This window comes from Podarcis pityusensis (genome assembly GCF_964106645.2).
Source record: "Podarcis pityusensis genome assembly, chromosome: 16".
In the NCBI taxonomy this organism is placed as follows: Eukaryota; Metazoa; Chordata; class Lepidosauria; order Squamata; family Lacertidae; genus Podarcis; species Podarcis pityusensis.
The window spans coordinates 21782211-21803670 of NC_138041.1; the positions used below are offsets into that span (position 1 = coordinate 21782211).

A 21460-nucleotide genomic window follows, 5' to 3' on the forward strand; every position below is an offset into this window, starting at 1 on the left:
CTTTCTCTCTCTCTTTTTTTTTTCCTCTCTCCCTCCCGCTCTCCCCTCCTCCCACCTTATCTGGATCCAGGCCAGGTTTCAAACAAGCGCCGGGACCTGTGAAAGAAAAGCGTCAAGAGCGCCTCTGGACATGCACAGAGCGCTCGCGCTGCCGTTCTCGCCCTCCGCCAAACGAACAGCCCCGGGAGCGAGCCGGAGGCTTCCGGGGTCGAATGGGTTTTCTTCTAAAGGCTCCTACCCCCGGAATGGGGTACCCGTGGCCCTCTTCCTCCTGCTGGACTCCAACTCCCATCACCCGTGCTTCACGGCCCTGTTGGCTGCTGCTGATGGGAGTTGGAGTCCAATAGCAACTGGAGGGTCACAGAGTTCTGGGACCCCAGCATCCAATGATGGTTGGGGGAAGGGCCTTAGCTGAGTAGGTAGAGCATCTGTTTTGCATGCAGAAGGTCCCAGGTTCATTCCTTGCCAGGGCTAGGAATGTTGCCCTTGTCTGGATCCTGGAGAGCTGCTGCCAGTCAGTGTAGGAAATACTGAGCTAGATGGACCAAGGGGCTGATTCAGTACACAGTGCAGGGCAGTAGCTCATCATGCAACAGGTTCCCAGGCTTGATCCCCAGCATCTCCAGGTAGGGCTGAGAGAGACCCCTGGAGAGCTGCTGCCAGTCAGAGTAGACAAGGCTCTGAGATCATGGAATTGTAGGGTTGGAAGGGACCCTGAGGATCATCTAGTCCAACCCCCTGCAATGCAGGAATCTTCTGCCCTTACCCAGGACCCTGAGATAAGAGTCTTATGCTCTGCCCTCTGAGCTGAACCGGTGGTCAACTGATTTGGTCCAAGGCAGCTTTTGATGTTCTGTTGTTCCTATGTTCAAACAGGCCCACCGGCAGCAGTTGGCCTGGTGTGTCCACAAAGGTTGCTGGCTATGTTCACCCTTTCTGATTTAAAAATACATATCTTATAGACAGAGATAAGTGGCCTGAGTTGCACTTGTTTACTTAGGATAAAAATATCATCATCATCATCAGTAGTACTTTTCTAGAAGAAAGAGGGGCAGGAACTCACCACGAAGGCCTCCCTTGTTCTCTTATAATGGCAATGCTGCCTACCTGAGAGGGGCTGGAACTGAGTTCCAGTGAGTTCTGGCTAAAGAAAAGCCATAATAATAATAATAATAATAGACTTCTTAGACACTTGTTACCCAAAGCCAACCCATTTAAAGGCATCAGCAAAAATATATGATACCACTTAAAGAATTTGTATAAAACATCTGCAATGTAATCATATGTGTTCGGGAATAATTTGTGCCATGCACGCAAAACAACAAAAGAAAATCAAGCCGCCGCCACCTGGTCACAGGAAGTTTGGGCAGCACATTAACTGCAGACATCATCTCAAGGGCATCCAGAGCCTGGGTGGTGGGTGGAGAGAGGTAACTCTTTAGGTAAAGGTAAAGGGACCCCTGACCATTAGGTCCAGTCGTGAACGACTCTGGGGTTGCGGCGCTCATCTCGCTTTACTGGCCAAGGGAGCCGGCATACAGCTTCTGGGTCATGTGGCCAGCAGGACTAAGCCACTTCTGGCAAACCAGAGCAGCGCACTGAAACGCCGTTTACCTTCCCGCCGGAGCGGTACCTATTTATCTACTTGCACTTTGACGTGCTTTCGAACTGCTAGGTTGGCAGGAGCAGGGACCAAGTAAAGGGAGCTCAGCCCATCACGGGGATTCAAACCGCCGACCTTCTGATTGGCAAGCCCTAGGCTCTGTGGCTTAACCCACAGCGCCACCCGCGTCCCACAGTGCCACCCACTTTACCCATCGCCAAATAGATGTACATGAAGGTGCCAGGTAAGCGTCACTGCAGAAAGCATTCCACAGAGGGGGAGCCACGAGTGAAAAGCCCCTGCAACAAAACAGTGCTATTATTTATTTATTTATTAATTTATTCATTCATTCATTCATTCATTCATTCCCCGCCCATCTGGCTGGGTTTCCCCAGCCACTCTGGGTGGCTTCCAACAAAATATTAAAAAAACAATAAAACACCAGACATTAAAAACTTCCCTAATTTGCTGATTCCCAGATAAATGTGTTTAAGCATCAGGATATCAGAAGCAAACACTGTTTCTGTGGTCACAATGGTTTTGTGATTTAATTAAATTAAAAACGCTGAACTGCAAACACTCCGCACATTTCATTTTAAAACCAGGATGCGCAAACTGTTTCTTTTGTTCCAAAGAGGCAATAGTGGCTTAGTGGTTAAAGTGTTGGACTGGAACCTAGGAGACCAGAGTTCAAATCCTCACTCATCCAGGAAGGTCAGTGGGTGACCTCAGGCCAGTCACTGCTTCTCAGCCTAACCTACGACACAGAGACATTGTGAGGATAAAACAGGTGGAGACATGGGCATAATCAAGGGGGGCAAGTCCTGTCCCCCCCCAAATCCTGGCTACACCCATGGGAAGAGAACCACGTATACCACCTTCAGCTCCTTGGGAAACAATCGACTAGAAATGCAATCCATCCATCAATCAATCAATAACAAGGAATGGCTACTATGTGGCCCTCCATATGTTGTTGGACTACAACACCCATCATCCACAACCAACAGTCAGGGATGATGGGAGTTGTAGTCCAACAACGTGGTCGGGCAGTTACAGATTCCCCACCCTGGCTTTAAAGCTTCCTTGATGTACATCAAGGTCAGGCAGACGTAGGGCTCTCTTCTCCTTTCTCTTCTAGAAAAGTAAATCAAATCATAAGGGAAGTCAATTTGCAAACTGGCTTTATCAAAGTATAACATAACAGAGATGAGTAAGTGAACATTTGATGCAGAGTGGAAGAAGGGAAATCCACCCAGAAAAGGAGGCTGGAGGTGCCTAGAGACTTCTTTTGGGTTCTCAGAATGCAATAAGCAGAATGATGTTTTTCCTGTAACAGATTAATAATAATATTACGCAAGTGATACAGAGCTTCTGCCTCCAGCTAACCATTTCTAGGAATGCCAAGGAGACAATCGTGGCTTCAGAGCTCCCTCTGGTGGTCACATGGGATCAATGCAAGGTGTGATCCTGCTCCAAACTTGGGGACATGTTTGAGGCAGGCAGCCCATTAAAGAATTTAGAGGTGATTCATCAGCAGCCTTTTAAACAAAGAACGCTAGTTTATACGGGGTTAAGTACTACCTATACATCATTTTCATAAAGCTTTCTCGCTAGGTCTATAACATTAAGTCAGTAAATTACAAATCTACTTTCCAAAGTCTCTCCCATGCGGTCATCTCGACGGTGTGCCCTGGCCATAAAGCAACTGTTGTTGAGACATTTCACTCCGAATTTGCTAGACAGAACAAGACGGCAGGGGGGTATCCTGCCCCATCTAACATAAATCCTGGCTAGGCATCACCTTGCCAACAAAGGTTCGTATAGTTAAAGCCATGGTTTTCCCAGTAGTGATGTATGGAAGTGAGAGCTGGACCATAAAGAAGGCTGATCGCCGAAGAATTGATGCTTTTGAATTATGGTGCTGGAGGAGACTCTTGAGAGTCCCATGGACTGCAAGAAGATCAAACCTCTCCATTCTTAAGGAAATCAGCCCTGAGTGCTGACTGGAAGGACAGATCCTGAAGCTGAGACTCCAATACTTTGGCCACCTCATGAGAAGAGAAGACTCCCTGGAAAAGATCCTGATGTTGGGAAAGATGGAGGGCACAAGGAGAAGGGGACGACAGAGGACGAGATGGTTGGACAGTGTTCTCGAAGCTACAAGTATGAGTCTGACCAAACTGCGGGAGGCAGTGGAAGACAGGAGTGCCTGGCGTGCTCTGGTCCATGGAGTCACGAAGAGTCGGACACGACTAAACGACTAAACAACAACAACATATAACATGAAGTCAGTAAATTACAAATCTACTTTCCAAAGTCTCTCCCATGCGCTCATCTCGACGGTGTGCCCTGGCCATAAAGCAACTGTTGTTGAGACATTTCACTCCGAATTTGCTAGACAGAACAAGACGGCAGGGGGGGTATCCTGCCCCATCTAACATAAATCCTGGCTACGCCTATGGGACGCAGTTGCACTCTGCAGAGGGCTGTCTCTACTCCTCGGAGTAGACCCATTGGAAGGCTCCAGCTGGATTAACTGAGTTCCCTTAAAAACTTCAACGGGTCTGCTGCAGAACTGAGCTGGATATATAACCGAGGGCTGCGGAGGGAGACTGGCGGCTACAGCCATCGGGGCGTGGTCCCAGTCGTGCAGGCGGACCAAGGCGGAGACTGAGATCGGTGGGGCTGGGCGCCGCCTTGCCCCTCGCTCCGTCTCTCCAGCTGGAGCCTCCGGGCCCCAGAGCCGCACCAGAACCGTCGGAGACTCCCGGTGGCCGCGCGCACAGCTTTCCAGTCTTCGTTCTGGTCTCTGCCCCGAGGATGCCGCAGTCGCTGAGCGCCTGGGACGGGCCCCTGTGCCTCGCCGAGGTGGACGAGAAGCCGGCGCGCCCGCTGCGGGTCTGCTATGGGGCTGTGGAGCTCCGGGATCTGGGCCAGACGCTCACTCCCACCCAGGTAAAAGGGCTCCCCCGAGGCGGCGTTCGGGATTTCGCTCCCCGGGGAGCAAGACCAAATCCCGGGTTGGTTTCCTTTCTTTGCGGCGTCCACGTCCAAAGGAGCTCAGGGTGGGGTACGTGGTTTTCCCTACACAGCAACCCTGCGAGGTAGGTGAGGTGATGAGACTGTTCCTGCCAGAAGGCCAACCAGTGAGCTTCTCATAGAAAGGAACCGGGGGTCATCATCTTCCTTCAATGCAGGACTCTCAGCCAAAGAATCCAGGGCGGAGTGGAGATTTGAACGGGGGACTCCTGGGTCTGACGCTCTAACCACTCCACCACACTACCTTCCTTCCCTCATCTTCCTTTTCTATCTCTCTTCTAAACCAGGGTGGATAAAAATCAATGATTAAAAAAAAATCAGATTTTAAAAAAAAGTAAATTGGATTTTTTAAATTTAAATTGGATTTTTAAAATAAAATGCTTTTGGAGGAAAAATCTTTCTTAAGATACAGTGGTACCTCGGGTTACATACGCTTCAGGTTACAGACTCCGCTAACCCAGAAATAGTACCTCAGGTAAGAACTTTGCTTCAGGATGAGAACAGAAATCGGGCTCCGGCGGCGCGGCAGCAGCAGGAGGTCCCATTAGCTAAAGTGGTGCTTCAGGTTAAGAACAGTTTCAGGTTAAGAACGGACCTCTGGAACGAATTAAGTACTTAACCCGAGGTACCACTATAGTTTTCTATTTAAGTTACATTATAGTCCATCAGGAAATAAGGATTTGTTTTAAGTTTTTCATGTATGCTAAAACTCAGTCTAAGGGTGTTTTTTTTTTAATTGTTTAACCACATCAGTTAACAAACATGGATACATATGCTACAATGTTATTGTTTTAGTTAAATAAATTGTTATTAAGGAAATGATTATTTTTCTCCTTCCAGTAAAGTACAGCAGAAAAGTTGTCCAAATATAAACGGTTAACTTATTGAACCTCACAATAATTTCATAATTATCTGTCAATGCATTTCTAATAGTATAACCAAATCAGTAATTTTTTGATATAACTGTAAAAACTACTCTGAAAATTTATTATTCCAAAAATGAAACCTTCATCTGGTTGTAAATATTAAGATTCTACCAGCAAGAATGAGTCTTACTGAATAGTGATTTAAATTGATTTGATTTAAATCAAATCCACCATGTTCTAAACTATTCCTTTCTTTCTTTCTTTCTTCCTTCCTCCCTCCATCTCTCTCTCTCTCTCTCTCTCTCTCTCTCTCTCTCTCTCTCTCTCATATGCCCTCCCTCCTTTTCCTTTTCGTTTATTGTCCCACGTACCCATCTACAGTGAGGGGGGAAAGTATTTGAGCCCCTGCTAAATTTGCCCATTTGCCCTCTGACGAAGAAATGACCAGTCCTTAATTTTAATGGTAGGTTTATTGTAGCTGTGAGAGACAGGATAACAACAGGAAAAACCCCAGAAACCCACAAGACAAAAGTCAGAGACTGATGTGCATTGTAATGAGTGAAATAAGTACAGTGGTACCTTGGGTTACAGACGCTTCAGGTTAGAGACACTTCAGGTTACAGACTCCGCTAACCCAGAAATAGTGCTTCAGGTTAAGAACTTTCCTTCAGGATGAGAACAGAAATCGCGCAGTAGCAGAGCGGTGGCAGTGGGAGGCCCCATCAGCTAAAGTGGTGCTTCAGGTTAAGAACAGTTTCAGGTTAAGAACGGACCTCCTGAATGAATTAAGTTCTTAACCAGAGGTTTGAGCTCATTGTCCTTCCGGTCAAAAACCCACTGCCCCACTCCCAGCTTGCTTTCTCTAACAAAATGTATGTGCTACTTCTTGTTAAAGAAAACCTCAAAGCAGTTTACAAAATCTAAAGTAAAACATTAAAACGATCTTTTTAAAAACAAGTAGGGTTGCCATACATCTGGAATTTCCTGGACATAGCTGGCAAAAAAGCTGAACAACTTTGGGCAAAACTTAAAAGAAGCTGAACAAATTTGCATCCCCCCCAAAAAAAGTTCAACAATTTTTGTGTCCAGATTGGCAACCCTAAAAATAAGTATTTAAAAGTATTCAGAGTCTCTTCTCTCTGTGTGTATAAATATCTGGGAGAAATAGGATTCCATTTACATTTAAAGGTCAACGTACCTACATAATTTGCACTTTCTGAGACCATTCACAAACTTCAACACAGCATCTTTCGACATTCATACCTCTCCAAACTTTCCAGTGCTGTTCTCCAGCCAAGAAATGTGACCCAAACATGCTTATGCAAAGAGGGAAAGTGTGTCTTAAAACGAATGTGTTTGTGAAAACAGCATACAGATTGCTTTGTAAAAATGTATATCCTAGTCAAAACTGCACAGAAAAATGAGTGCATTACGGGGAAAAAAATTGCACTAAAATGCTGATAAATTTTCGTGGGGACTGTTTTTTTCTAAAGAAAAGAATTGCAAACTGAATTGGATGTGTGGAGAACTGGAAGATTGGAAATGGAGAGAAACTGAAATTAATGGAATATAATCTATATATCCAACTTGCACTCTCTCTCTCACATACACACACATTTGTCTGCATTTTAAGACTCTCCTCGTGGGGCCCAGTGAACATCAGAATATAAGAAAATCCTGCTGGATCAGACCTGTGGCCCATCTAGTCCAGCAACTAGTTCTCATGAGTAGCCAACCAGATGCATTTGAGAAACTCGCAAATCTGTGATATTTTATCTGCACAATCAGAATGAATTTCAGGAACTGAAACGCTTTTTCTGTGCAGCCTGAGCAGGAGCGGTGAACAACAACATTATAGTTACCTACATGTTGTAGCTTGTCTCCACCCCATTGCCCTGCTCGCAGTTGTGAAGAATATTCTTACATTATGAATGGTCCAGGTCACCATTAAGATAAAGAGGATGGGATATGCCAGGGGTCAGCAAACTTTTCCAGCAGGGGACCAGTCCACTGTCCCTCAGACCTTGTGGGGGGCCGGACTATATTTTTTTTTGGGGGGGGGGGAATTAACCAATTCCTATGCCCCACAAATAACCCAGAGATGCATTTTAAATAAAAGCACACGTTCTACTCATGTAAAAACACCAGGCAGGCCCCACAAATAACCCAGAGATGCATTTGAAATAAAAGGACACATTCTACTCATGTAAAAACACGCGGATTCCCGGACTGTCCGCGGGCTGGATTTAGAAGGTGATTGGGCCAGATCCGGCCCCCGGGCCTTAGTTTGCCTACCCATGGGATAGGTCAATGTATACGTGGACCGTCCCTGGAACAAGTGACTTTTCTAAGTTCTAAAAATTCTTAACCAAGCTCAAGGCTGTCATCTGAACTAGTCGGATGTTTAACTGATAATCTCAGTCAGTCCATCCTTGGAAAAATAAGACTACAGAGCTCTCTTGCCCAAAATGGCAACTAGGAATTCCTTTTTTGGCGACTGCAACCTTGGCCTAAGGAGCCATCTGGCGCCTAGCTTATCTATCTCAGTTTCTAACACTAAGCATAGTGGTTGTCCATCAAGAACAGCCTTTTCCTCCGCGATCTTGTCCAATTCTTTTTCAAAACCACCCAAGCTGGTGGCCACCACCAGCACCTCCTGTGGGACAGTTTCATAGTTTAATGATGTGCTGTGTGAAGAAGAAGCACCGTATTTTTTGCTCTGTAAGACGCAACGGACCATAAGACACACCTAGTTTTAGAGGAGGAGAACAAGAAAAAAAATATTCTCTCTCTCTCTGCGCAGCGCTTCAGTGAAGCGGCAGGAAAAATGGAGCCCTTTCTGTTTCTCCTCCCGCTTCACTGAAGGGGTGCTGCGCAGAGAGGGAAAGCTGCGCAGTGCCTCTCCAGCAAAGCGAAGCCAGGAGAGCAAGAGGGATCGGTGCGCACCGATCCCTCTTGCTCTCCTGGCTTCAGCGAAAGCAACGTGAAGCCTCCGGAGCACAGCGGGAGCTCCTGGTGCGCTCCGGAGGCTTCATGTTGCTTTCGCTGAAGCCATGGAGCCTGCATTCACTCCATAAAACGTACACACATATCCCCATACTTTATAGGAGGGGAAAAGTGCATCTTATAATGCGGAAAATACGGTAGCCAATGGGGGCCTTTCCTACTGAACCTCCTGCACTTCAAAAGAAATTCCCACTGCACCACCGATCCCTACCATTGCATACAATAGCAAACGTTTCACAGTCTGCCATTATTGGGTAGCCCCCTGGGCTATTGTCCCCCCCTGGCCAATCACAGGGCTCAAAGCCAGCCCCTCATTTGAATACTTGCTGGTATATAAGAGCACTGCTTGCATGAGGTCACCAGCATTTGCAATGTGCAGAAAGCCAAGCAAGAGCGGGGAAGGAAGACATGGCGGCTCTTAAAACGTACAGGATGTCCTACTCCCTGAGGAACAGGAGGAGGAGCTGGCTGAGGAGGCGTGGCCTGGAAAAGAGGAGGAGGAGCTACGAATGGAGGCGGAGCCGAGAGCAGAGGCGGGGGTTGAGCCGCCGGCCTAGCAGGCCACAGAAGACACCTGCCAGGAGAAGGAGAGTTCTGCCCAAGCCTAGGAGGAACATCTGCATTGTCCGGTTCCCGAGGCGAGGCTACCGGATGAAGTGCCCCTTGATGTCCTGGTGTTTCAATAGGTGGATGCGGGGCAGCAGCAACCCTTCGCATGGGGCCAGATATTCCCTGCGCTCCAGCCGGCCGATGGTCCTTCGGAGTCGCGCACCCAAGAAGTGCCCGCCAGGCCCTCGCCGCTGCCCTGACTTCCTTCAGGCTGCCCTGAGGGAGATAGCGAGCAAGAAGCGCGCCAAGTGGATGGCCTCTTCCCTCCCCAAGAAGCGGCGGCGTTACTCGGACGAGGAGATTTTCTACCGCTTGGCGAAACCCTCCAAAGCGGAAGAATCAGGAGAGGAGGAGAGCGGTGACAAGGACGTGGAGAACTCAGCTGTTGGGATAGCCCAGTCCGCGGAGAGCGGACTTCAAGAGACCATAAGCTAGAGACAGACACCCCTCTCCTCCTTCTCGGAACAGCAAACAGGTCTGGGCAATGATCCAGAGGAGAAGAGAGGAAGTAGGGAATAATAATCAGAATTTTAAAAAATAAGAACCCTGTGTTGAAAGATCCAAGAACTTAAAGGAGACCACCTGCACCCATATTCCAATCCTGATTTTTAATTTGTTTATTTTTTAGGCTGTTTATCTCTGCCTCAGTGGGGGGCATCGGGAAAGTTTTTTTGAGCCATGGCATAGTCAGCGAAGAACATGGAAAGGATATCCGCCTCTCTCCCTTGCTAGCAAGAGGCAAACAGAAATCGGCTCCCACTGCTACGAGAACAAAAGGATTGTTGTTGTCCAGGGTGCTCCCTCCTCACCCCATGAATTCTTCTTGAAATACTAATAAATCTGGATCTTTTGGAACACATGGGTTGCCTTGTGGAATGCTGAGGAGCAATTGGGTTGGGTGGGGAATAAGGAAGAAAAGGCTATGAGTGACCACTAGACATGATGGCTACATTCTCCCTCCACTGTTGGAGGCAGTACGTCTTTGAATACCAATTGTTGGGAATCGCAAGGAGGGAGGGTGCTGCTGCTGGGCTGGGCTAAAATAGATCATCATCCTGATTCAGAAGGTGAATGTAAGAGTCCAAGATCGCTACTGCTCACTAAGACCCAGCCGCTACCATTTAGGGCTGGGCCTGGTTTTGAGGGAGTCTTTGGCAGAGTTTTCCCCCCAACCCCTATTCTTTGCTTACTGGCTGTTGTGGGAAAGGAGAGGACAAGGCGGGGCAAGAAGGAATCTCCAGCAATCCTGACTTGTGCCCATTGGGGACTGGTAGGGCAGACGTCTGGGAGCCAAACAGCAGGGGGAGCCAGAACAGATTACAGGCAGTCCCAATTAATTCTAGCTTGGTCCCCATCTTCTTCCCTGCTGAGTTCCACAATAAGGAGAAGGGAACAGGTTGCTGGACTTGATAGGCCATTGGCTTGATCCAGCAGCCTCTTCTAACGTTGTTGCAGGGCGGCGCTGAGACCCAAGGCCACATTCAAACCACACAACTTGCAGAGTGTTTAACAATCAGTCCTTCCTCACAGGGAACTCTGGGAATTGTAGCTCTCAGAGGGGATACAAGGGGTCTCCTAACATCTCTCAGCACCCTTAACAAACTGCAACTCCCAGAATTCTTTGAGGGAAGCCATGTTTGTTTAAAGTGGACTCATGGTGATTCACATGTAAACAAAGGAGGAAGCTGAAAGCAAGGGTTGCTCCCTAGGATGGAAGGCAGGCAGGTGGGGCTGTCTGAGGTTGGTGGGCCAGTGCCCCATTCACCAAATAAGTCTCCACTGGGGGGGGGGTTGTTTTGCTGTTGCTATGGTTGAACAATTGGGAGTCATAATACCTCTCCCAAGCATAATATTTTATGCCTCCATCATGTCACCCAATCAGTCTTTCCTGGCATTTCCCCCTCAATTTCAAAAGACACAAATGTTTTAACCTTTCCTTATAAGGATCTCCCCCCCCCCCAAAAAAAAAAAATTACCTGAACATTTCTGGGTTAAGGAGTCTTGCCTAGAGTTTATCCCACTGGCCTGAAGCCATAAATGAAGATGGAAACAAACAAAAAATGCTCAGGGTGTACCACTTTTTGAGTTCTTGAGATTGTTCTTCTCTGCTTAGGATTTATCTTTTAAAAAAACAATGTATTTTCATTGGTGCTGCTTTATATCATATACCACCCATGATAATTGAATGAAGGCTAATTGAATCATCATAAGTAATGACTGCATATATGTGTCTTTCTAAAGCACATCAAAGTGCAAGTAGATAAATAGGTACCGCTCCGGCGGGAAGGTAAACGGCGTTTCCGTGCGCTGCTCTGGTTCGCCAGAAGCGGCTTAGTCATGCTGGCCACATGACCCAGAAGCTATACGCCGGCTCCCTCGGTCAGTAAAGCGAGATGAGCGCCGCAACCCCAGAGTCGGCCACGACTGGACCTAATGGTCAGGGGTCCCTTTACCTTTACCTTTTTAACAAGTTCAGGACACAATGTATACATTTCAAAAGATCCAGTTTTATTATTACTCCAAGATGAAGTTCCTGAGGGGGGCTGGGAAACAAACTTTGGATACAATGACAAATCCCTTTTCATTTTCCTTCAAGCGGTAGCCAATTTCTGTCTGTTTCTTGTTAGCGAGGAAAGGAATAATTATTTGTTCAAGGGGTAGGTTCAGAGATGCGGGCCTTTTTTGAGGTGACGGGTGTCTCTTGGATATTTATCCAATGGCTCAAATTTCTTCTTTTCTCCTCCTGCAGGCATTGATAAATCTATTAGTTCTGCAAAAATGGCTCCAGGACAGGATCGGAATGTGGGTGGTGACACGCCCCTTCAGTTTCCTTGGATCTTTTGAGCAGGCCGGTGGCTTATGTAATATACATTTTGCCTCCCTCTTCTCCCTTCGGTTTTCTGTCAGGCCTGCTTGCTGTCCTGAGAAGAGCGAGGGAGATGTTTGCCTAGCTTGATACCTCCTGGAGCTCATTCGCCGTTGGCTGAGGTACTCCTGGAGCCATGTTCTCTGCCCCTGGGTTGCTGGGTGAGCCCTGGTCTTTTGATCTGTAGGGCTTTGCCAACTTGTAGAAAATCTCCTCATCGGAGTAACGCTGGCGCTTCCTGGGGGAAGCTGGCGCCACCCACTTGGCTCGCTTCTTGCTCGCCACTTGCCTGAGGGTGGTGTGGAGGAAGTTGGGGCAGGAACAAGGGTGCTGCTGATTCCGCTGCCTGCCCAGCCGCAGGGACATCTTGTGGTGGACATCCGCTATGCAGGGGCTCAAGGCGGCTTTGGCCTTCTGTAAGGAAAGGATGTCGTCCCGCATCTTCCGGTTGAAATACCAGGACAGGAGAGGGCATGATGTTAAGTAGCTGCTTCTCGGGAACCTGATAATGCAAACGTTCCTCCTGGGTTTCTGAGGTAGCTTCCCTCGTCTGTTCAGGATCTTCTGGGCTCTGCTTTGCTGGCTCTTTCTACCCCTTTTGATGGTAGCCATGACCTCTTGCTGGTTCGTCCTCTCCAGCTCAACTGCCCCACCTGCAAATACTGGTGACCTCCGGCCAGCACTCCTCTTATATACCGGCAGGCATTCAAATGAGGGGCTACTTCTGAGTCCTGTGATTGGCTGGGGATGAACAATCGCTCAGGGGGCTATCCAATAATGAGGGACTGTGAGGCATTTGCCTCTGTGTGGAATTATGGGGGTGGAGTAAAACATTCAGGGCACAAGCCAATATAGCACAAGCATCCATGGAAAATTCTGCATCAACCCAGCACTATTTTACACCGTAAACAAGTTTGAGTGTGCTTAACTTTGGCTGTTCCTTTTCTTTCTCTCTTTTTTTGTATCTGAGTGTCTATATATATATATCTCTATATATATCTCAGCATCAACATTCTTCTCCCCCCCCCCCTTTCCTAGCTGCAGGGTAAAATATTTTCTTTATTTTGTGCCATTTGGAGCTGTTGCGTTTTATTAAAATCTTTTATTCTTCTGAAACACAAAAATACATCAGATGTTCTGAATTAACTTTCCGCTATGCTTCATTTCTACACGCTGGCTCATTTGTAAATCTCTTTTCCTTTTTGGTAAACAAAACATTTTTATTTAAAATGTTCTTTTTTAAAAAAACAACAACCCCACCAATGGTCCTTTATTCAGCTGAAATAAAGTGGGGATAAAAAGTTCTGAACGCGTTCAAAATATTTTGTTGTTACCTGATGCAGTTTGGAAACAAGAAATTCCTTCCTTGGGGCGATAATCAACACTCCAAAAAACATTGGAATATAAGAAGGGCCCTTCTGGATCAGGCCAGTGGCACATCTAATCCAGCATCCTGTTCTTACAGTGGCCAACAAGGTGTCCCAATTCCACCTTTAAATCCTGGTAATGTCCGGGGAAATCCAGACGCATGGCAGCCCTAATGAAAAGCCAACTATGATGGGAGTTGTAGTCCAAAGAGGCTGTGCTTGGTGGAGCTGATGGGAGTTGAAATGGGTAGGGCTGTATCTTTCCATCTTTGTGCATATAGCAGCTTCGCTGCTGCAGTCATATATTGGAGTGGTCTTTCATAGAGCCAGTGTGGTGTAGTGGTTAAGAGCGGTAGACTTGTAATCTGGTGAACCGGGTTCGCTTCCCCGCTCCTCCACATGCAGCTGCTGGGGGACCTTGGGCTAGTCACACTTCTCTGAAGTCTCTCAGCCCCACTCACATCACAGAGTGTTTGTTGTGGGGAAGGAAGGGAAAGGAGAATGTTAGCCGCTTTGAGACTCCTTAAGAGGAGTGAAAGGCGGGATATCAAATCCAAACTCCTCCTCTTCTTCTTCCTCCTCCTCCTCCTCCTCCTCCTCCTCCTCTTCTTCTTCCATAGTCCTTTTTCTAATTGTCCTTGCAAGTTTCCTAGAAGCAGTTGGCTTCTTGCTGTGGAAAACAGGACGCTGGGTGGATTTGATCCAGTAAGACTCATAAACCAGGTGGAGGGAAAGGCGAATGAAATGAAACTCCTTCTGAACAGAGTTGTAAGCAAGCCTCACTTGCGTGACTGTTTCCAATTACTGCTTTGTTTTGAGTATGGGAAGAACATCCCTCCGGCATTGACTCTGGACATTTTCTTCCCCCTTCCCTGCTCCCTGTGGCTTGGACCACTTGACGCAGCCATCTGGATTGCGTTACCAAATTGAGTCCTTGCTTGCAGGTCCTTCTTGCCAGCAGAGCAAAGGAGAACCTTTTTGATTTATATCAGTTTCTTCCACATTTCGTCTTTCTGCTTCTTTGTGACTTGGGGGGTCTCCCTTTAAGCACAGGGTTGGGGGACTGGATGCTGCCGGTGGGTCAGATCCGTAACCTGGTCCTACTTTTGTCAGTGCCAATCAGCTGATCAGAGGTTGCAGCAATCTCTTTGGAGACAGGCTTCCAGTGCCAATCAGCTGACCTGGAAGCTGCAGTTAGTGCAGAATGCTGCAGCGCGATTGCTAACAGGAGTGAGGCCTTGTCATCGTGCAACACCTATTCCCAGAGATGTGCACTGGTTTACAATTTGCAATTTCCCTTAAAACTGAACAGGTCCAGAACTGTCCCACATCCATTGACTGGGAGGGCTGTGACCCACAAAAACTCTACACCTTGATTCTCACAGACCTGGATGTTCCCAGCAGGGCGGATCCGAAACTCAGGTGAGAGAGACCACAAAAGGGACCTTCTCTCCTTTTGGCATACTCCTGTCTTTATAGAAATATGCATGTTTTCAATTATCATCCTAAGTGACGCGGGTGGCGCTGTGGGTTAAACCACAAAGCCTAGGACTTGCCGATCAGAAGGTCGGCGGTTTGAATCCCCGCAACGGGGGGAGCTCCCATTGCTCGGTCCCTGCTCCTGCCAACCTAGCAGTTCGAAAGCATGTCAAAGTGCAAGTAGATAAATAGGTACCACTTTGTCGGGAAGGTAAATGGCGTTTCTGTGCGCTGCTCTGGTTCGCCAGAAGCGGCTTAGTCATGCTGGCCACATGACCCAGAAGCTGTACGCCGGCTCCCTCGGCCAGTAAAGCAAGATGAGTGCTGCAACCCCAGAGTCGGTCACGACTGGACCTAATGGTCAGGGGTCCCTTTACCTTTAATGATCATCCAGGGAGGGTGGAATAACTGCAGCCACACAGGGGCGTAGCGTGGGTTGTCAGGACCCGGGGCAAGGCAAGTAATTTGCACCCCCTAACCCGTGGATTTGCACCCCCTAACCCATGGATTTGCGCCCCCTAACCCTAACCCCCAGATGGTGCGGCCGGCCCCCCCTGCACCCCCCCACGCTACGCCACTGCAGCCACACAGGGAAGGACCATAGCTCAGTGGTGGGGCAATACTGAGCTAGATGGATCAATTGGTCTGACTTTGGTGTTTGGCAGCTTCCTCTGTTCTTAGCATCTTTGAGTTATTTAGAGCACTTGTACACTGCTTTTCAGCTGAAAAGCACATGCTGCATTGCTGAGTTAGGTGGTAGATTTTACCAAATAGGGAAACCATGGAGGATTAATGTGGAACACTTGGTTTGGATGTTGAATTCTGAATGCACCTTCCCTGCTCTTTTTCCTCCTGTAGAGAGTGGCATCATTTCCTGGTGACCAACATGCAAGGCAACAACATCGGCAGTGGGTGCATTTTGTCGGATTATATTGGATCTGCGCCTGCCAAGGGAACAGGTAGGCAAACCATTGTAGAGGGGTGGGCAAACTTTCTCTGCAGGCCAGACCTTTATGAGTCTAGCTTTGTGGGCCAAATTTGACAGGTGGGCAAGGGTGTCACACACCTGATGTCACAGACAGTTGGGTGATTTGAAGTCCCGGAGTTGGGAGTTGCTGGACTTGCAAAGAACCCCACATAGTGCTTTAAAGTACTCATGGTTGTGGCATTACCACTCACCATCTGATTGACAGTAGAGCCAGAGGCTGCTTTAAGGCTCTCTGATTGTGTATCTCTACCCCTAGCACATCTCAAACCCCAAGTCCAAGGCAGGTGGCTGTAGATTAGGGGAAGCAGCCCCATGGGCCAAATTTGAACCCCTGGTGGGCCAAATTTGGCCTGCGGGCCAAAGGTTCCCCACCTCTAACCTTGGCACTAGGGTGAGAACCTCAGCCTTGGGGCCAGATGTGGCCTTCTGGACTTCTTTAGGCTGATTTGACAGGAGTGAGTGTGCAGGCCTGAGGCAGAGAGGTAGAAGAACTTGAAAGTCTTGCATTTTCAAAGCAAGCACCTGTTACAGCACAAGCAGCACAGAACAGACAAGAACAAGGTGATACGTTGCTTCAACAGCCCTTCAAGGCACTGTGGTAAAATTGTTCCTACTGACTGAAAGTTTAAAAAGTTGTATCTTTGGCATTTTCCCTATATGACAAATCTGGGGAGAAACTTTACCATTTTGCTGACAAAGGCAGCAGGGTAGCCATTCGGCGGAGTTTTGATCCAGTGTTTGCCCTGATCTGATGCATACACACCTACCATACAGAAAGGCTCCCCCCTGCTGAGACTGAGGGGAAGTGACTTCCAAAATCATCTTGGGTGGGAGGGCACCAGCTTGGAAACTTTGTGGATTCTCTACCTTAAGCTTTGAGAGTTTGGAAGGTGGTGATTGCCTTGCCGAAGAGACTGAGCAAAGGGCTGGCTGGTTTGTTCCAAGACAAGTAGGGACTTCGCCCTGCACCAGGAACCCAGAAATCAAATACAGAGCACATTATTTGCTTTTAGATGGGTTGATTGCTTTACCTTTTGAGAGATTAGCAGTGTGATGTTTGATTGGACTAGATGCCAAGTGCCGTTCAAACATGTGCATGGAGAGGTGAGACATTTCTTTCCTCCTTGACAGATTCTTGGCTTTTTAACTGGAGTAAATGGCTGGGAGTGTTTCTTCTTAAGAGACAAACTTAAAGCCTTGGGTATTTTTTAGAAGGCACATCTCTGCCTCTCCCTGGGAAGGCACTTTCAGGGCAGCTCAAGTTGGGGACCATCACTGCCTCTTGTGGCAATGAGTTCCACAGTTTACCTGTGCCCTGAATGAAATAGTACTTCAGCTCGTTGGACCGGTAATCTGAGTTGGGATCAGGCAGCTCCCATACATTCCTATCAGTTTAATCTGCAACACAGCCCTTAAGAACCTAAGAATGTGAGAAGAGGCTGCTGGATCAGGCCAATGGCCCATCTAGTCCAGCATCCTGTTCTCACAGTGGCCAACCAGGTGCCGTAATGGGAAACCTTCAAGCATGGTGCAAGAAAAAGAGTCCTCTCGCCTCTTGTGGTTTCCAGCAATTGGTATTGAGAAGCACTGCCGCCTCCAATGGTGTTGGCACAGCAGCTCCATCGTGGCTGGTAGCCTTCAAAAGCCCTCTCCTCCATGAATTTGTCCAATCCTCTTTTAAAAACTTCTTGGTTGGTGCCCATTGTTGCCTCTTGTGGCAGTGAGTTCCACAGTTTAACTATGCAATGCATGAAGAAGTCCTTCCTTTTATCTACCCCAATTCTTCCAGCATCCATCACCATTAGATGTCCACAAGAGTGGAAGAATTGGGGGTTTTTTTATAAAAAAAAAACACTGGATAAATTTTCGGTACAGGACTCATTTGGATTCTGAGCTGCCCTGTATGGTACGGCACAATGACACTTTTCCCCCTGGCGCTGTTGGGCCCGCCCTCACTTAAATATAGTGCACCCACCTCACAGGACACCAGTTCCACAAATTCCCACAAACCACCCCAGATTATCTTGTGGGGGATTTGTGTGAGGGAAAACTTAATAATTTGGAGGCAGGATTTGATCAAATAAACAATAAAGATTTTATTTAGCAAAGGAAGTTTGTGACACAAGTGGGTACAACATAGGATACTTCAGATTATGTTATTTCACTTCAGTGTTGCACAGCTGTTGCCGCTTAATACTTTGGTTCTTAAACAAGGTGGTACTTCCTGTCAGTTACACAACCCTTTGACAACCCTACTCCTGAGGTACTCTTAAGTAACAGACTCAAGGGATCACCACACCCATCTTAACTGGTTTGGGAGTCTTCTCTTTGTAGCAGAATCACTCCCCTCCTGACTGGAATGAGACCCAAGTAGACTCTATCTTTCCAGTTTCTACTTCTCCTGGCTCAGCCTCAGCCTCCCAGTTAATTCCTGGCCTATTACTCTCTCAGGACACCACACAGTGTCCTTCACACTAAGCTCAGAGACTCCTTTCTGTAGCTTTTGATATATTCCGCAGAGTGGATGTTTCTAGCCAGAACCAACTCTCTCTCCTCTCACTCCCTATCTCCCAACCTATTCTCCCAACCTCAATCCTAGCCTAAAGGTAAAGGTAAAGGGACCCCTGACCATTAGGTCCAGTGGCGGATGACTCTGGGGTTGCGGCGCTCATCTCGCTTTACTGTCTGACAGAGCTGGTGTACAGCTTCCGGGTCATGTGGCCAGCATGACTAAGCTGCTTCTGGCGAACCAGAGCAGCACATGGAAACGCCGTTTACTTTCCCGCCGGAGCGGTACCTATTTATCTACTTGCACTTTGACGTGCTTTCAGACTGCTAGGATGGCAGGAGCAGGTACCAAGCAACGGGAGCTCACCCCGTCGCGGGGATTCGAACCTCTGACCTTCTGATCCCCGCTCCCTACCCCTTTTCAATTCCCTCTTCTGGAACCCTGGCCAATCAGAAGCTGCCATTCATTAACCGTTTGCTGGCAGGGAAAAAGAAAAAGAAAATACTTGGGTACCCAACCTGCCCAGCAAAACATACTTTTCTGTCACACCCTGTGAGTAAAGGACCGTGAACTCTGCAAATGCCTGCGGATAAGGCTGCCAGGCCCTGAGATGGAAAGTGCCTTGACTTGACTTTCCTTGCAGATTGAATGCCCCTTTTGTGCAAAGGATTAACTTGTGCGTCAACGCACAGCCTAGGGGAGCCAGGTAACAAAAAATCCACACCCATAGCAGAGCTTTAAAGGTACATTGAGAGGGCTTAAGTCAGTCTGGGAGAGGCAAGGTCTTGCCTTCTTGTGACACACCCTTCTGGATTTATTTCTGGCTGCTGCACCAGCAGAACTGACTTGCTGGGCTGGGCTGATCCATTAACCAGCTCCTGCCAACCTGGTGCCCTACAGATCTTTTTCGGATTACAACTCCCCATCCCAGCCCCCACAAGAACCCTGTGAGGTGGGTTAGCCTGAGAGAGGCAGTGGTTGGCCCCAAGTCACCCAGTGGGCTTCATGGCTGAGTGGGGATTTGAACCCTGGTCTCTCCCAGGTCTAGCACTCTAGAGCTCTAACCACTAAGCAGCACTACCCAGTCAAAAGTTAGTTCCTGGACAGCACAGTAGGTTACCTGGTCGGAGTCTTGCACACCACTGCATGATGAAAATGCATTTATAGTAATTATTTGCTTACATACAAATTACATATGTGAAATTTCATAGAATCATAAAATTGTGCAGTTGGATGGTACCCAAAGGGTCATCTAGTCCAACCCCCTGCAATGCAGGTATCACAGCTGTAGATCTGTGTCCACTTTGGCCAATGCGTAAGTGGCTTCCCTAAGGGAAGGTGGACTTCTTTTGGGACACTCTTGCCTCTTTCTAGTTGCCGTTTTCTAGTTCTACAACACCTTCTTATACTGTACAGGAGATGGCATTTCAACAATCTCTTGATTATTACTGTGTTAGAATTGTTAAAACAAAAAGGAACTATGGGAGTCTGCAATACGAAGTGGAGGAACCTAAAAGGAAGTAACTACTTACCTTGTTCCTCTCTGGATGCTTTTCTGCTCCATCCCATCCCAAGCTATTCTTTTCCCTGCCTTTTTTGACAGGAAAAAAGGCAGGAAAAAGAATAGATCTCTTCCCCATCTCCTGCTGCTTCCATTCTATTCTATTCTCTTCCTCTCCTCTCTTGGCTGTCATTTCCACACACACCCCTGGAAGTACTCAAATGGGCAATCCCAGCCATTCCAGAAGCGAGCAGACTCAGATCTCTGTACTGTGTGTAGTCAATAGTATTTGGCTAACCAATGTTGCTACCTAGGAGCAAATGGAGGCAGTTAAGAATGAGGGCAGTGGGCAAGAAGCCAGTTGAGAATGAGGGCAATGTGCATGAAGCCATTTAAGAATGAGGGCAATGTTCATAAAGCCAGTTGAGAAGGAGGTTAATGTAAATAAGCTGAACATTTTCATACTCATTTCTTTAAAAAAAAGAAGTCAGAAAGGGTTGCTTTTCTGTATTGAGAAAAAACAACACAGTTTTGACAGTCGTACCAAAATCTTTGCATTATATCCTTGCCCATTGTAGGACTTCACCGCTATGTGTGGCTGGTCTACGAGCAGCCACAGCGACTGACCTGCGACGAGCCCATCCTGAACAAACTTACCGCTGCCAAGCGCGAGAAGTTCCGAGCCTCGTCCTTCCGCAAGAAGTACGGATTGGGTGCGCCTGTGGCAGGCATGTGCTACCAGGCCGAGTGGGACAGCCATGTGCCAAAGATCTACGAGCGGCTTGGCGTCAAATAGCCTGCCATGTGAATCCCATTGCAACTGAATAAAAAAAGAGAGAGGGTGGTATCCAACGTTAAGCCTTACTTGGAAGACTCTTGCTGAAAACAGTGGGTGTGACTCTAGTCTATTGACTTCAGTGGGCCTACTCTTGAGTAGAATGCAACCCACTGAGCACAGGGAGATTTGTGGCAGTTTCCCCTTAACTTGGCAAGCCTTTTCAGGTGCTCTATAATAAAAGCAATCAAAATACCCTTGTACGTGGATTCCTTTCTCAAACAGGAATCTGCCCACAAGCTGCAGAGGAGCTGCTCACTGTGTCCTGCATGGCTGGAAGGCGTGGAGGGGACTGGCGGGAGGGGTGAAAGTTGCTCCTGACTTCCCCATGCATTGAAAGAACACAGAACAGATTGAGGTTGAATCCTGACAAGACAGAATTACTGTCTTTGGGGGACAGGGGGTTGGCTGGTGTGGAGGACTCCCTGGTCCTGAATGGGGCAACTGTGCCCCTGAAGGACCAGGTGTGCAGCCTGGGAGTAATTTTGGACTCACAGCTATCCATGGAGGTGCAGGTCAATTCTCTGTCCAGGGCAGCTGTCTACCAGCTCCATCTGGTACACAGACTGAGACCCTACCTGCCCGTGGACTGTCTCACCAGAGTGGTGCATGCTCTGGTTATCTCCCACTTGGACTACTGCAATGTGCTCTCCGTGGGGCTACTTTGAAGGTGACCCGGAAACTGCAACTAATCCAGGATGCGGCAGCTAGACTGGTGACTGGGAGTGGCTGCCGAGACCAAATAACACCGGTCCTGAAAGACCTACATTGGCTCCCAGGATGTTTCTGAGC

The 21460-nt window shown here is 47.9% G+C and overlaps 1 protein-coding gene across 1 annotated transcript; it reads left to right on the forward strand.

Moving 5' to 3' along the window:
• The first annotated feature begins 4324 nt into the window (after positions 1-4324).
• Positions 4325-20863, forward strand: LOC308465994 (phosphatidylethanolamine-binding protein 1-like). The gene is made up of 4 exons (XM_080986524.1): positions 4325-4558; positions 14669-14778; positions 15694-15794; positions 20412-20863. The coding sequence occupies exons 1-4, from the start codon at positions 4424-4426 to the stop codon at positions 20627-20629; spliced, it is 564 nt and encodes a 187-aa protein (XP_080842650.1). The 5' UTR covers positions 4325-4423; the 3' UTR covers positions 20630-20863.
• Positions 20864-21460: the final 597 nt, after the last annotated feature.

Excerpts from the sequence above, each read along its gene's own strand:
- LOC308465994 (XM_080986524.1), top strand. The coding sequence starts at position 4,424 with ATGCCGCAGTCGCTGAGCGCCTGGGACGGGCCCCTGTGCCTCGCCGAG. Across the intron at positions 14,779-15,693 it reads AGGGCGGATCCGAAACTCAG|AGAGTGGCATCATTTCCTGG; the intron begins GTGAGAGAGACC and ends TTCCTCCTGTAG. Across the intron at positions 15,795-20,411 it reads TGCGCCTGCCAAGGGAACAG|GACTTCACCGCTATGTGTGG; the intron begins GTAGGCAAACCA and ends TGCCCATTGTAG.